Source organism: Perca flavescens, chromosome 20 (assembly GCF_004354835.1).
Source record: "Perca flavescens isolate YP-PL-M2 chromosome 20, PFLA_1.0, whole genome shotgun sequence".
In the NCBI taxonomy this organism is placed as follows: Eukaryota; Metazoa; Chordata; class Actinopteri; order Perciformes; family Percidae; genus Perca; species Perca flavescens.
The window spans coordinates 22407150-22422558 of NC_041350.1; the positions used below are offsets into that span (position 1 = coordinate 22407150).

The 15409-nt window shown below is 42.4% G+C and overlaps 1 protein-coding gene across 1 annotated transcript in view; it reads left to right on the top strand.

Moving 5' to 3' along the window:
- Nucleotides 1–258: 258 nt before the first annotated feature.
- Nucleotides 259–15409, top strand: part of grin3ba (glutamate receptor, ionotropic, N-methyl-D-aspartate 3Ba) — a 69100-nt gene continuing 53949 nt past the window's right edge. Inside the window, exons 1-6 of the mRNA XM_028566378.1 lie at nucleotides 259–868; nucleotides 6840–7336; nucleotides 8348–8619; nucleotides 9316–9552; nucleotides 13063–13209; nucleotides 13598–13743. Coding sequence (XP_028422179.1) covers nucleotides 357–868; nucleotides 6840–7336; nucleotides 8348–8619; nucleotides 9316–9552; nucleotides 13063–13209; nucleotides 13598–13743 — 1811 coding nt within the window. The 5' untranslated portion in view covers nucleotides 259–356. The remainder of the gene's footprint in view (nucleotides 869–6839; nucleotides 7337–8347; nucleotides 8620–9315; nucleotides 9553–13062; nucleotides 13210–13597; nucleotides 13744–15409) is intronic.

Sequence of the window (15409 nt, forward strand, 5' to 3'; positions counted from 1 at the left end):
TGTTTTCTCTTCTGCCTTTCTTCTCTCCCTTTTTTGTTCGCTCCTGTATCATTTTACCTCATGTTCCCCTGAACTGTCTCGCTTCTTTTTTTTTGTCTCTCTTTGGGCCCTCTTCTTTTTTTTTGTTCTTTCCACTTTCACATACTCCTTCCTGTCCTCTCTGATAGAACCGATTCCACCTGCAGATGTCAGCCCGTGTGCCTCCATCAACCCTAGGCAGCCTGCTGCTGGCGGTCCTGCAGGGGAGAGAAGGGGACAGGGACAGAGGAAGCCGGGGGGAAAGCAGCTGGGGAGGAGCAGCTGTGATCTGCCCCGGGTGGGAGGAAGGGGGTGAAGGGTTGCTGTCTCACCTGCAGATGCACAGCGGTTCTAACTGGCATTTGTGGGATATCATCAACATGACCCTCATCTCCGGGGGCGCGGATAGAAGGGGGGAGACCAGGGAGGAGAAGAAAGAGGATCAGAGGGAAGAGGAGGCTTTGAAGATCCTCTCCACCCGTTTCCTGCGCTCCCCCTCTCCTATCTCCTCCGTTCTCCTCCTGGGATCTGACCCCGAGTGCCTCTCCTCCATCCTGCGGGCCGCTCAGCGCCTCGCTCCATTACTACCAGCACTGCAGTGGATCATGGGCTATCCCTTGTCTCCAGATTCGCTCCACACTCTGGGAGGTCCCCTTGGACTGTTAGCCTACGGGGAGGTTGGCCGCAAGCCAATCAGCTTCTACATCCGGGATGCTTTGCAGTTGATCGGCCGCGCGGTCACTGCGGCGACCATGGTGAGCCCGGACATGGCGCTGATTCCAAACGTGGTGAATTGTTACGACAAACCAAACAAACAAGAGCTGCCCTCCTCAGGACAATATCTGGCCAGGTAAATGCACACACACATACACACACACACACACACACACACACACACACACACACAGTATATTTACATATTAATTATACAGGTCGAATTACGAAGAAACGTATGTTCTTGTTTACCTCCAGTAATATCTAGCTATGTAGATAATTTTGGTTTAAAGTGTGTTCAAATTTCATTTTTGCTTTTAAAAAAAAAAAAAAAAAAAAAGCATATATACATCCTTGGTGTTTGGTTTATTTGTGTACTCATTTGGTCAAAGCTATATTTTGCATAATGAAGTCAAGTTAAATTGTATATATTTTCCTTACGTGACAGTGCCCCCTACATTAGTGTTCTCAATTTCTGCTTAGTCTAATTTGTGATGTAAGCACTCCTTATGTTACAACATGACTTGCATGCACGTTATATCCATGTCATGATTCTACAGGGTAACGTACCGAGTGCTGAGGTTACAGGTCTTCCCACTTGCTGTGTTTTGTGAGTTTTGACAGTGTGGTCACTTGGCATCATCTCCTCTAGACATCTAGACCTGTGACAGAGAGACAGCTAACGTTAGCTAGACCCCTCTCCCTTGTAAAATATAGTTTGTGAAGGATCTCGATGTCTGATGACTCAGCCGGTGTTGTTAGCTTGAGATATCTGCCCACTACAATATTGAAAATGTACATAAACAAGAAATCCAGAGACCTCTATTTCCAGTACAGTTCCTGTTACCCCTGGATGACCCACAGAACATATTGTCAGCCCTTTAGTGTGGATTTTTTTCTTTGATAGAACATAGTTTTTAAATGTCTTTGTGTAATTTAGATGAACCAATGCTTAAAGAAGAATTCACACAGAACAATGTTCATTTGATGGCACTTTTTCTAAAGGCCAGTGGCACGGTCAGTTCCAGAGCAGTACCCTGCAGCTGGTACAGATTTGTTGAAGAACATTTCAGCAGAGGGGTCGATGAAGAAACTTATTCCTTCCAAAAATTACATATATTGCTTTAGGCGACATACAGTAGAATTAGTAGTGGTCTTGTCAGGATTGGACCACAATTACTCTCCTTAACCCCTGCAGCCAAAAGGCCAACTGGTTTTTCTTAAATGCCTCATGGGCATTAAAAAATGCTTAGCTGAGGTTCCAAAAGTCTATCACCAAATTATGTATGTAAAACTAGGGCTGCACCATATGAGGAAAATATGTAGTTGCGATGGTTTTGACTGATATTGCGATATGATTCACGATATTGGAGGGAATGATGATTTTTGTATCATTATTCTCATTTTAATTGAAAACTATGAAAATTTAAATTATAGCGGGATTTTTGCGAGGATCTGTACCAAACAAAGAGTTTTTTTCTTTAGTCTGTAGGATACGATTTTTAGGCTGGGAAATCCCTGCAGCAGCACTTTACTTCATTCAGAATGCTTCGACACATATTGCACTAATTTAAATCCCCAAAGGATACATGTAAAACACTGCCAAACCGCAATGAAATTGCTCCTAAATGTCTGTAAGCTCGTTAGCTTTCTGACTGACACTTGGCATTTTTTGTGAGGAGGAGTTGTTGGCTCCACTGGTGGTACTGTACGCTCTGGTTGTTGCCCTTGTCTGTCCTCTGCACCACGGGGGTGGCTCCTTCTGAATAGCGCTGTCATACACGGGGTGGGGAGGAGGTCTTTATGGCATACAGATTCACAGACTGACACCACAGAGGTTTATCTGTTCCTCTTCGCCGTTGCTGCTGCTTCAATCCTTGCAGCTTTTTAAAAGGGCCTCTGGCAGCTTTTTACAGGATTCTGTCAAGGTGCTGTCTTGTGATACTATATTATACACACATGCAGTAAAAGAGCATATTGAAAAACATATTAAGCTATAGATGTTTTCACTCAAAGCTGAAGAACTAAATCCTCATATTTGTGCACAGCAGAAGAAGAAAAAAACGTATACTCACATACATTACAACCCCTCTTATGTGGCTGATACTGAGTGATGCACTGAATCCCCATGCCATAAACTCACTCCAAACACAAGTTAAGTGTATTTGCATTGCCGGTTGACATGGATATTTTATATCAGCGCAATGGATAAAACAGCATGTATCCAACAACTGTGGTCACGTGGTGCTGGTGAGAGGAGGATTTGTGGTTTGAGCTGGGCCCACAGCAAATATTGAACACACACGATGCCTGCCAGCTGAGAATGATCATCAACACCACCCACATAATCACAAGCTGGATTCTCACAGCGTTCTCTCCTTCTGCACTTAAGTTGAGCACTGGGATGCCAGAACAGTTTGGCATGGAGGGCCAGAGGCTAAAACAAGTGGAGTGGGAGTTGTTGGCTTCAAAGCAATTTTATTGGACATTCATTATTAGAATTAAAACAAGTTGATTAGATTTAATGTGATTAAATTGCTCACTTTTTGCCACGCTAGCAGCAAATTTATGGATAGCAATGTCGTCAGTCCACCACCTTGGTCCAGACTGAAATATTTCAGCAACTATTAGATGGATTGATTTTGTACAGACATCCATGGTCCCTAGAAGGTGAAGGCTACTCTTTGGTAATTATTACATATATATCAGAGGTTGCACGCCCCTGGAGCAACTAGGAGCAACTCAGGGACACATTGGTTGATGTACCGCAGTGGGAATTGAACCCAGGTCTCCCACACCAAAGGCAAGTGTCATATCCACTGCGCCATCACCACCCACCACTAATCCAATGACTTTCTCCTCGAGTGCTAACATGAGGTTGACATTTGTAGTTTTTAAGTGAAATGTCTCTGACAACTATTGGCTGGATTGCCATGAACTTTGGTATTCATGTACCACACTGGATACATTGTAATGGTGTCAATGATCCCTTCACTTTCCATGTAGCACCATCATCAGGTCAAAATTTTAATTTGCCCAAAACCAAATACCTGCAAAAGAAAGGAAAACTTTGCCAATTTTCAACTCCAGCGCAGGCAGTACATCCAGATGAACGGCGCCCAGCCTTCTCCCGTGCCGCCAGCGCCTGGAGCTCCCCACTCACCTGCCAGCAAAAGTCAGCCAGATGATGCAAAATGCGTTAATCTGCATGTACCGTACTGACACAGAGCCAGTTTAACATCGGCAAAGATTCCCTTTAATTATATTTTTATCAACACTCAATTGCGCTTCATCTTCATCAGTCTTTAATTAGCGCATCTTAGCAAGCTCACACGCTAAACTATAGGCATCGTGCTAAACATCAGTATATTAAAATTGTTCTTGTGATTGCATATTAAAGTGCTGATGTTACACCACTGTGCCTAACTACAGCCTTACCGAGCTGTCAGTGTTGCTGTACAATAAGGGAAACAACAAGTAATGCTTTTGAATTGACTCAAACCTCGTCAGGACACCAGGGAAAGTCCCAATCTTTCTGTGGAGGGCCAATTAGGACGTAGTCTAGACTATCAGAATAAACTCTTTATAATACAGTCCTCCACAATATAGTGTCAGTGACCTTTGTTTCTGGCCTGTGAGACTGATAAAACAGGTTGTGCAGTCCAGTTAGACTCCATGCCCTCCAGCGTACTCCCTGATTCTTATCCTTGCACTGCAACAGCCAGACATGCCATTGCTCCTGAGAGCCCTAAGAAAGCTTGAAGGAAGTAAGAGACTTCCACATGGAAAAGGCAATTAACAGCTCAATGCCCAAGGGACAGCGAGGAAGGCAGGGAGGGAGAGAGGATGTCTGGAGATATAAGAAAGAGAGGAAGGGAGGACAAGTGCAAAAGCTGCACAATGTTACTGTTTCTGATTCGAAGCACTGGGCCGGTGAAGATAAGGCCGCAGTAAAAATATGAGAAACTAGCCACTTTTGATGTTCTCTTTCCAAATGTCCAGAATCAAAAAATCCCTGGGTGATTATTTCCAAAAATACATTGAACAGAAAGAAGAAAGTAGTCAAAGACAAACAGATAGATCATAGATGAAAGACAGGGGAAGTAGGAAACAGCTCAAGGAAAATAGTAAATAAAATCAAAGAAAAGGAAGAAGAAGCTTGTGTAGGAAAGGATGTGAGGGAGGAGAAAAAAAGGAGAGAAGGGAGGGAAATAGATGGAGGGTTGTTGTTATCAGAGTGAGATCTGCCACTCAGTGCCATCTCACTTGACACAGCTGCCAAGCAGATTCCATCTCTCCTGAAGAGATTAAAACCATTGAAACAAGCAAGATCCGTATCATCCCAGACAGACAAAGTAAACTTTCCGCCAAAGTAAAGGAGATGGAGTGATAAGGAAGTGAGACACATGCCTGGGACTCCCTTATAGAGTCATCATTCACCGGCCACTATGCTGACATTTATTTGGGGCCAGGTGTTAGTGAGGGGAAACCATCCCTCTCTGACACCACTTGGCTGACGTATCAACCTGCTTTGCTTTGACATCCACAGTCATTCTTTAAATGCAGCCTCTGGCCCCATGCAACAACAGAACCCGTCTCTAAAAGGAAGGCGGCGGCAACACTGCTTAAAAGTGTGCCGTACTTTTCACACCCCTCCTCTAATCTCTGTATTATATCACAAATTCTATCTCACACTCTTATCTCTGGGCACGAATCCAGAAAAAACTGCGGGAAAGAAATGGGCTTTGCACTTCTCTGCTCACATAAGAGATGTAAAGTGAAGCCTATGGTTAATTTTTTTGTGGCCAGCCGCAGCCATTACAGTATAGTATATGAGTCTGGAGTGGGTCGGCTTGATGAATCTGCTGTCTATGGGATATGATGATTCAGCCGCGCTATTACCATGAGTGATTTCAGCTCAAGGCATGGCTAGCACTTCCGCTTTATGGTCACAGAGACAGAGGGAGCTGCTGATGAGGAAACATAAGTTAACGTGGAATGAGATGGGAATGACTTTCAAATCAAAGGCATTTTTAATCAGCTCCTCAGAATTATTGTGCATGGAACGGGTTTATGAATTAATATTGTGCGGTTGAGGTAAATCGCAATGTAAAAAAAAAAAAAGGCATAATGAACAGAAGCGCAAGCAGAATACATAAAATAGTACATACATTCACAGGTTGAAACATTCTCTGTGTATTGCAAACATGCTTTAGTCCTGCCTGGCCTTGGATGCGAGTTTATTGACCCTCATGATCAATTTAGTCTTTTCATTTTCCTTCGCAAATCCCATATTTAATGGAGAAAGTTCTCCAGCTCATCAATTCAACATATAATTATGAGATGAGAGAGGGAGACAAAGAAAAGAGAGAATAAAACAAAGTGCAAAAAGGGAAAAGCTATGTTTCTGCTCTGAGAAAGTACCATGGCTTTACCAACCTTTTCCATTAACGGGAAGGAAAACCTGCCATGTCCAGCCTTGACCCAGACATAATCAGCAGTCCCTGCACGGCTCAACACCCATTTCCGAATGCAGTGATCCCTGCATACTTTAACATTTCAACAACCACCCCTACCATATGCAATGACCTCCTGACAATCCCCCACTAATCAAGACATGATCAAACAGTACTTGAATGGTTCCACATTGATACATCCCCGGAAGATGTCCACATGATCAAAAGCTAAAAACGTGAGCTAACAATCCGTGCATGGTTCAAGAGGCCAGGGCAGATTTATGTAGAAACGGGGATTGCTCTTCCTAATTTATTCCGCCGTGGGGCCGGCAGGCGAATGAGACGAATGGCAATGACTGTATGGACTGGCAGATAGGAGGAGATCCTCACTGCCCTACATTAACTTTTAATTATGACTTTCGGGGAGATGCAATTACCCATCTGAGAATCGACTTGCTAAAGCTCCACAACCAGACCATACCCGTCTGGACCATCGTTTGTAACTTTCCTTGCTTTTTTTAAAAATAATTTTACATCTGGCTAGTTAAGTGTTGTGTATTACTGCGGGCTATATTTCTAAATGGCAATAACCCAGCGTGGATCTTTGTTGTCTCTCTCTTATTTTCTGTTTGTCTCTCTGTGTCCCTTGAGGTTCCTGTCCAACACTTCCTTCACCGGGGCCACAGGCCTGATCCAGGTGGATGCTGGCCTCTCTCGGGTCCTCACCTCCCAGTTGTTCCATGTGTGGAGCCTGAAGAGGGGTGCTCTTGGCCAGCCGGCCTGGGTGACTGTAGGCCAGTGGACCCGAGGCAGGCTGGAGCTGGAAGGGGGGATCCTGGGACTGGTGGGAGGGTTCGGGAGCAGCCAGGGACAAGGTCTTGGAGCTGGGGTGAGGGGAGGGGACGGCCAGGGGGACAGTAATGCTGGAGGACGCTGGAGGCCGGGAGAATCTGTTGAGGGACACCGCCTGCGGGTGGTGACACTGGTGGAACACCCGTTTGTCTTTACACGGGAGGTGGATGAGGATGGATTGTGTCCAGCTGGTCAGCTCTGTCTGGATCCCAGAACCAACCGGTCCGACTTAATCCAGAGCCTCTTCAACCAGCTGCACAACCCAAACACTTCAGTTGCAGACTGGGAGGGGAACGGTGAGTTATGTTTTGGCATTTGTCTTTCGAATACTGTAGTGGTGAAGCACTGGTATGCAGAAGAACTCCTGTAATACCTGTCAAAAAAACATTTTAACTTGTGGAAAAAGGAATCAATCCTTATTTATGAAAATTTGAAGCTTCTCTTTTGTAAACTGTTAGATTTCTTGGCATAGCTCTCCTACTGTCACTGGCCACTTCTCTACTGCTCTTCCTCCATTGGATTGGAGTGGATTTTTAGAAGTAAAATCAATAAGGGATCATGGCTGGTCAGTCCAGTTCAAAATATATATCAGATGCAATGTCAAGGGCTCAGCTCGACAGCGCAGTTTCACGAATGAAGAGGATGAAAGGCATTCAGTCAATAAGAGATCAAGACTGCCGTGTCAAAGAAATACCAGGTACTATATATCTGGCTCGAACTATTGGCAACATATACAGGCAGCCTGTACAGCACTAAACTATGAGGAATTCTAATTTTGTGAATTCATCCGTGATACAAATATCAATTAGCCATCTTCCATTTGCCATCTCCAATCTGCTGATACAGCAAAAAAAACACACACGTTTCATCACAATTTTTTTGTAATGTCCAATGTGATGGGTTAAAGGACTACAATGCAGTTGTTTTTGAAAAAACAACTGCATTGTGGTCCAGTCTCCATTGTGGATCAATCAACGGATTTGCAGATGGCAAATGAAAGATGGCTTATCGAATGTATTGAGGATGCTGGTGCTTGGGCACAACTGAATTCTGATTGACTGAGTTTGCAAAAATTTCCTGTCCATCTTGCCAACTCTTCTTTTTTTTCCTATACATAGCTCAAGTGTTGTAAGTTTTTTTTCTATCACAGCTTTAGTGTGACTAAATGTATTCCCAGCACATGTGCTGTGAGAGTCCATCAACATTTTTCATTATCCATTGTCAACAGTCAAATTCCCAGAAGTGCTGCCCCTGCTTCCAAAGCATCAGTAAAAAAATTCAAATTATCGTCACTTCTTTTCTGTCAGAACTACCGGAGGACCTGAGGAAGTGCTGCTACGGGTACTGCATCGACTTGTTGGAGAAACTGGCCGAGGACATGGGTTTCACCTTTGACCTTTACATTGTGGGAGACGGGAAGTACGGAGCGTTGAGCGGGGCAGGGCGCTGGACGGGGCTGGTCGGGGACCTGCGGAGCGGAACCGCTGACATGGCTGTCACCTCTTTCTCCATCAACTCTGCCAGGAGCAGGGTCATCGATTTCACCTCGCCCTTCTACTCCACCAGCCTGGGCATTCTGGTAAAACTGCTCGAAGTCATCAGCAGATTTGAGTTTGTATTTTAATGATTGTAGAAGACATGGGGCATGTCATGAAATATTTACTGCCTTGTGAGTCAGCGGCAGCGTTGCAGTTTTCAGTGCTACTTTGATTTGTCAATCACTCTCTATCTCTGGCTGACGCTATTTCTGTTGACGATATGGTCTGCAGCTACTTAATGTCCCTAATGTCCCACTCACCCGGTCTTCTGGTGAGGAACACAGGATCATTAGTTGTGAATAATTAGTTTGCTGAGTTTTCAGTGGACAATTACGAAAGTTCAAAATGAAAGGCAGTTTAAAAGTGTATAATGACTGAGTCTGAGAGGCATTAGCAGAGTCCTTAAACATGCTGCAGTGAATCTTTGATTTGTTAACATGTCCCTCTGTGGCTAACATACTGCAATGCATAATGTGATCTGACAATACGTTCCATTTGAAAAAAGGATTTATTGACCTTACAGAATGAGAAATAGCACAAAATAAATACAATGTATGCAATTTTTTTTTAAGTAATTATGCCTAGGATTGTTTGAGAGAAATTTACTGACGAGATCTTAGAAACTGGAGGTTGAATTATAATCACAATTTAGCACAAAGTACCAAAAATGTCATTCTTGCGAAGAGACTGAATCAAACCTGTTTTATTTGCACATTTGTTTCTTTTTGACCTACCAGGTTCGTAGCCGGGACACTGCAGCCCCCATTGGAGCCTTCATGTGGCCTCTCCACTGGTCCATGTGGGTGGGTATTTTTGTCACGCTGCATCTCACCGCGCTCTTCCTCACCTTGTACGAGTGGAACAGCCCCTTCGGCATGACACCCCATGGCAGGAACAGGCTGCGTGTGTTCTCCTACTCCTCCGCCCTCAATCTCTGCTACGCCATACTGTTTGGACGTACTGTCGCCACCAAGGTAAACTAGCTCTCCTCTGTGTGATAAATAGGCATTATGCAGGGTGGGGCAGGGAATAGAAAGTGCAGAGAAAAGGGGGAGGGGATGTGCATTATCATTAAGAGTACACAAACAGTGAGGGCAAGTTGAAAGAGGAAGTTAGAGGGGAAAGATGATAGAAATGGCTAGGGAAGGGGAAAAGATTGATAGGGGAGAGGTTAAGAAGGTAGGCAGTGATGAAATAGAAGGGGTACAGGGAGTATAATGCACATACAGGGAGGGGGAGGAGAAAGGGTAAGTGGGCCGACAGAGATTGAAGGAGTTATGGCGAGGATGATGGGACTGGATGAAGTTGGAAAAAGCAGAAGCGAGTAGAGGTTAACTCGCCGAAGTAGTCAGACACAAAGATGAAAACAAGAAGGCAGGGGGTAGAGGGCCAGTGGAAAGTGCACACTGGGAATTGGGCTTCAAAAAGAAGGTAATAAGGAGGTTGACAGAAAGATGGTGAGACAGGTTTAAAAGGGCAAGTGGGCATGCAAAGAAAAAAGCATCATAATGATGGTGACATCGAGGTGGGCGGACAGAGGGTGATGTAAAGGGGAGAGGGCAAGTTGGGGGGGGAGAGGGGGCGAAGTTGGAGAGCCAGGCAGTTAGTACGAGACAGAAATGAGTTAGACAAGTGTTTTGGAAAATGGAAGTCAAATCCTCAGACAAAAAAAAAAAGATGTAGCAAGATGAAAAACAATGTATTGCCCTTTTAAAGATTAAATTGTTTTGGTATAAATGTGTAAAAAGATTAAATTTACCTTTTGCAGTAACAGCATTTTTCAGAAACCTGTCAGATTTGACTGATGGTGTCAGACACCCAACCACAACGCAAATGAAAAACTGTTCTCTGCATTCTTTGTTTTTTAAACGGCAACATACTGTGCCAAAATCCATCATTATGATAACTTATGCTTGCTCTTCACATTTTCATGCAGCACATTCTGATAAATATCTGAAACATAATTTGCTTAAATTATTCCTGTAACTCTTCTTAATAAGTATGCACACCATCATATGTCTTTAATCACACATTGTCCCTAAAGGAAGCAGTGCAAATGACTGGTGGGATAGAGGCCAAGTGATTAGACAGACCTTCACATAATTGAAAGCTCACAGGTTTGATCTTGGCAACTGGCAATTTGTCAATTAACAGGTTGTGTCTATTAGCAACTGTGAGACCTGTTAAAATGCACTTAAGCAACACTCTGAACCTTTGTGTGCTGGGTCGGAGCCAAAGAGTCATGTTTGTTTAGGCTATGGGGGGAACAGTGGGCAAGGAAATCAATTGCTAAATTGCCAATTGTAGCTTTTTTTTTTTTTTTTTTGAGTCCCCTTTATTGTAGTGTTCAGTTTTAATACGATGTAGAACATTTTTAAAGTCTTCAAAACAAATAAATCAAATGGAAAAAAACACTTTTTTGTTCTTTCCAAAGTCAAAAACACAAGCAAAAGTGCAAGGGATGGAGTGTTTCTCTAAAAAATGCTGCAATTGTTCGCGGCTACAGCTACTAGCTCAGCCTATTACTACTTGTAGGCCTGTAGGCCAGCATTTTTTCCAAGGCCAAGGAGCACATTGTTAACTAACTACATTAGTTTGTTGGATTATAAAGAAAATCTGTTCAAGACTTGCAGTTTCAATGTATTTGCCCTCTGTGTGGAAGCTGGTCCTGGATACTAGCAGAGGGTAATGTAGCTCTGCCCTGCTCTGTTTGGTTTAACACTTCAGCAACCCCGACCATTGTTACCCAAACACAATAGTTGGTCCTAGTCCTCGAAGCCTTTTCTCTTGTAATGTTAAGCTAAAAAATGCTGTGTAAAAATATGAGCAAGTATTTAAGCTAAGCTGTCAAACAGAATTGTGTTACAGTAAAAGAAGTAGGTGTAGCTTTAGTCTCACTAAAAGCATGATATCATGTGGAGTATGTAGCCATTGAGTGTACAATTAAGACCCCTTTTACAGGATTCTTGTTTTAAAAATAAGTCTGCTGGAAACATTAATCCGGAGACTGTGTCTTTAACCAACTCATGGGACAAATGTTAGCTTAATTTGCTAGCTAGCTACCGCTGATCAAATCTCACTTCCGCTCACAAAATTGACAGTTATCCAGAAATGATGTTTTAGTCAATCCCGATCATTATATCTTCAACTAAGCACCATAGTGCGAAAAAAGATTATTTACCATTTCCTTTAGTCCACATTTCTTCCCAAAAACAACACTTCTGAATAGTTTGTGCTTATAGTGTGCATGTCATCCCCCCTTCTCTCCTTTTAATTCCCAAACTAATTATGCAAAGAGTTGAAAACATACCGAACACCTTCGTAATAATGGGTTACAACCTTGTTTGTATTATTAATGTCTCATTAATCCTAAGCCTTTAAAACACTAGAAATCCATCTCTTTTCTTCAGTTAAGTGGATTTTAATTGGTGGAATAAATAAATAAATGATTACAATGTGCAGGTGGATTCATTCCCTGAGGCAGGCAATTTCATGGAAAGATATTTCTGATGTGCCTCAAAAACAGTCACACTTAGTTAGATTGTCTCTTTTGGTCTGTTTTGATTAGTGTGATTACCCCTTACTCTGGGTTAAATTTAGATTTTTAAGGAAGACGAGAATGAGAGGGGGGGTGAGGTTGAGAGCCTCAAGGGGCTCTGCATTTATGTCAACACCTGAAAGCCCCTGTCCTCACACATTTTGTATTTTTAATAATTTTAACCCTTGTGCATTTTTTGTTTTCTCAGTCTACTCCATGTTGTTTGTTGTCAGTCCGTTTCATTTTTGTCTTGACGTCGTGACATTTTTTCAGTTCTGAGCCGGGATATTTTTAGATTCACTCATCATCAAGATTTGCTATTTTTTTTAGTTTAAGTATTTTAATAATTACACAGAAGCAAAACAAACCCAAACAGAAAAATACAGTACAGGCCAAAAGTTTGGACACACCTTCTTATTCAATGGGTTTCCTTTTTATTTTCATGACTATTTACATTGTAGATTCTCAGTGAAGCCATCAAAACTATGAATGAACACATATGGAATTATGTACTTAACAAAAAAGTGTGAAATAACTGAAAACATGTCTTATATTTTAGATTCTTCAAAGTAGCCACCCTTTGCTTTTTTATTAATAAGGGAACAAATTCCACTAATTAACCCTGACAAGGCACACCTGTGAAGTGAAAACCATTTCAGGTGACTACCTCATGAAGCTCATTGAGAGAACACCAAGGGTTTGCAGAGTTATCAAAAAAGCAAAGGGTGGCTACTTTGAAGAATCTAAAATATAAGACATGTTTTCAGTTATTTCACACTTTTTTGTTAAGTACATAATTCCATATGTGTTCATTCATAGTTTTGATGGCTTCAGTGAGAATCTACAATGTAAATAGTCATGAAAATAAAGAAACACATTGAATGAGAAGGTGTGTCCAAACTTTTGGCCTGTACTGTATCTCTTGGCATACATCTCCATTCTGCAGACTCCTAAATGCTGGACCGGACGCTTCCTGATGAACCTTTGGGCCATCTTCTGCTTACTGGTGCTGTCTAGCTACACCGCCAACCTAGCTGCGGTCATGGTCGGGGAGAAGACCTTCGAGGAGGTCTCAGGAATTCATGACGACAAGGTTAGACTGCATACAAGGACACAAACTTGCAACTGCAAGCATGTCAGCACCCCCCCCCCCACACACACACACACACACACACACACACACACACACACACACACACACACACAGACCCACAGCAACATGTACACACAAAGTAATCTTACACAAGGACAGGCTAATGAGAAGAATTATTTGTGAAGGATTATCACATTCCATATCCCTAAACCCTGTAGGGAATTCAGGGCTACAGTGAATTTGATATGAGCCCCATGATGACATCCTCTCTCTCTCTCTCTCTCTCTCTCTCTCTCTATCTCTCTCTCTCTCTCTCTCTCTCTCTCTCTTTATCACCTCCCATCTCCACCCTCTCTTCAACCCATCTCTTCCTGTGTCATTTCCTAAGCTGCACCATCCATCCCTGGGCTTCCGTTTTGGGACGGTGAGGGAGAGCAGCGCTGAGGATTACATGAAGAAGAGCTTCCCAGAGATGCACGAGTACATGAGACGCTTCAACCAGCCCACCACCCCAGAGGGCGTACATATGTTGAAGTAAGACGCAAACGTATACATGCACACTATGTACATTTTGGAAAAAAAAAACTAATTTAAACCTCTCATTAAAATGCAATCCAGACCTAAACAATCCAGTCACGTTTTACATCGGTTATCTGCGGTTTTCTGTATTCTGTGCACTTATTTTTCACATGCACTGCACTGCGTGTAACAATTCTGCCTCCAGTCAACAAGAGCAAATGTGGCAGATTTACAGCCATTGGAGGCAATTTTAATAACTTTTTAATAACAATTTTAAGAACCTATTCCTATATTCCTATTCTGAGGAAAATCATACCTTAAAATGTGCTGTTTCTTTAATATCTGTCTGAACAGTTAATAGTTAATTCAGTCCATGATGTCACCTGGAGGCCATCCATAGACAGTGAATAATGTAAGAACTCCTTGGATATGTGCACATTATCTGAATCAACAGTTGTACACCCTTCATTCAGATTTGGATCTGATATTTTAATCAAAACTTCTCCAAGCCCACAAATCAAATGTCAGTGTACCAACTCCAAAACGTGTCACCCAACAACATCATCAGTTCACATTTTGGATGCTCTGATTTCCAGCTCAGGGAGGCTGTTTTTACTGTTCATACAAACTGACATTTCTGTCTAACATCAATGCAATAGCTCAATGTAATCTGTGTTTTAGGTTTGACTTTTCCTTTGATCTTTCTCCACCTGCAGTGATGTTGTGTCAAACCCATCGGTGGATGTTTTCTTGTTATATTGAACACGCTGTTTGCTTTTACGTCTGACCGAGATACCATCAAATACTTATCACTTTGTGAGCTGCAATAATTTACACCCTGCGTTAGCATGAGCTTTTCCTTATCAAGAGACACTACATTTTAGCACAAGGTGTAAGAGAGGTGAAAGCCTATGAATTGCATAAATTACATCTGCCATTGGAGGGAAAATATTTGTGTTCATTAAAAGTGTTGAATATAGAGATGAATGAGGGCCAGGGACAATGTTGATGAAATGAGGGCTGATGATGAATGGATGAATCGGGTGTCGAATGGGGGATTGTGAGAAGATGAAAGCAGGAAGGCAAGGCAAGTTTATTTATATAACACAATTAATTCACAGAAGCAGTTTAAAAGTACTTTACATAACGCATGCAAATATTGAATACAACATAAAACACACATTTAGGATGGGATAGAAAGGGTTTTTAAAAGAAATTAAAAAGATAAAAACAGAAATAAATAGAAAGTTCAGCATGTCAGAGAGTGGTTATGGTTCATTCAAAGACAGTGGGGGAAATAAAATTTTGGGCAAGTCTTACATCCTCTGAAAGTTTGCTTCCAGCTTTTTGGAGTATATAGTAACTAAATGCTGCTTTCTGAGGTTCGTTCTGACTGTGGGAATGGTTAGCAGACTGCTACCAGATGACTTGAGAGACAGAGAAAGTCCTGTTGAGGAACCTAGGGCATAGACATTTGGGGCGGGGTTACTAGTTCATATGAGTATGTCTACATGCACACAATCTCGGTTATGTGTTAATAATGAGCATGTAACCTGTTGTTTCAGCTCCCTGTATACTTGACAGTTACATCATTCAGGTTTCTGATTGTAAGTGAAGACATGTCCGTAACTCTCACATCTACCAAATCTGTCATTTCTCGACTAGTCTATAGCCACGACGT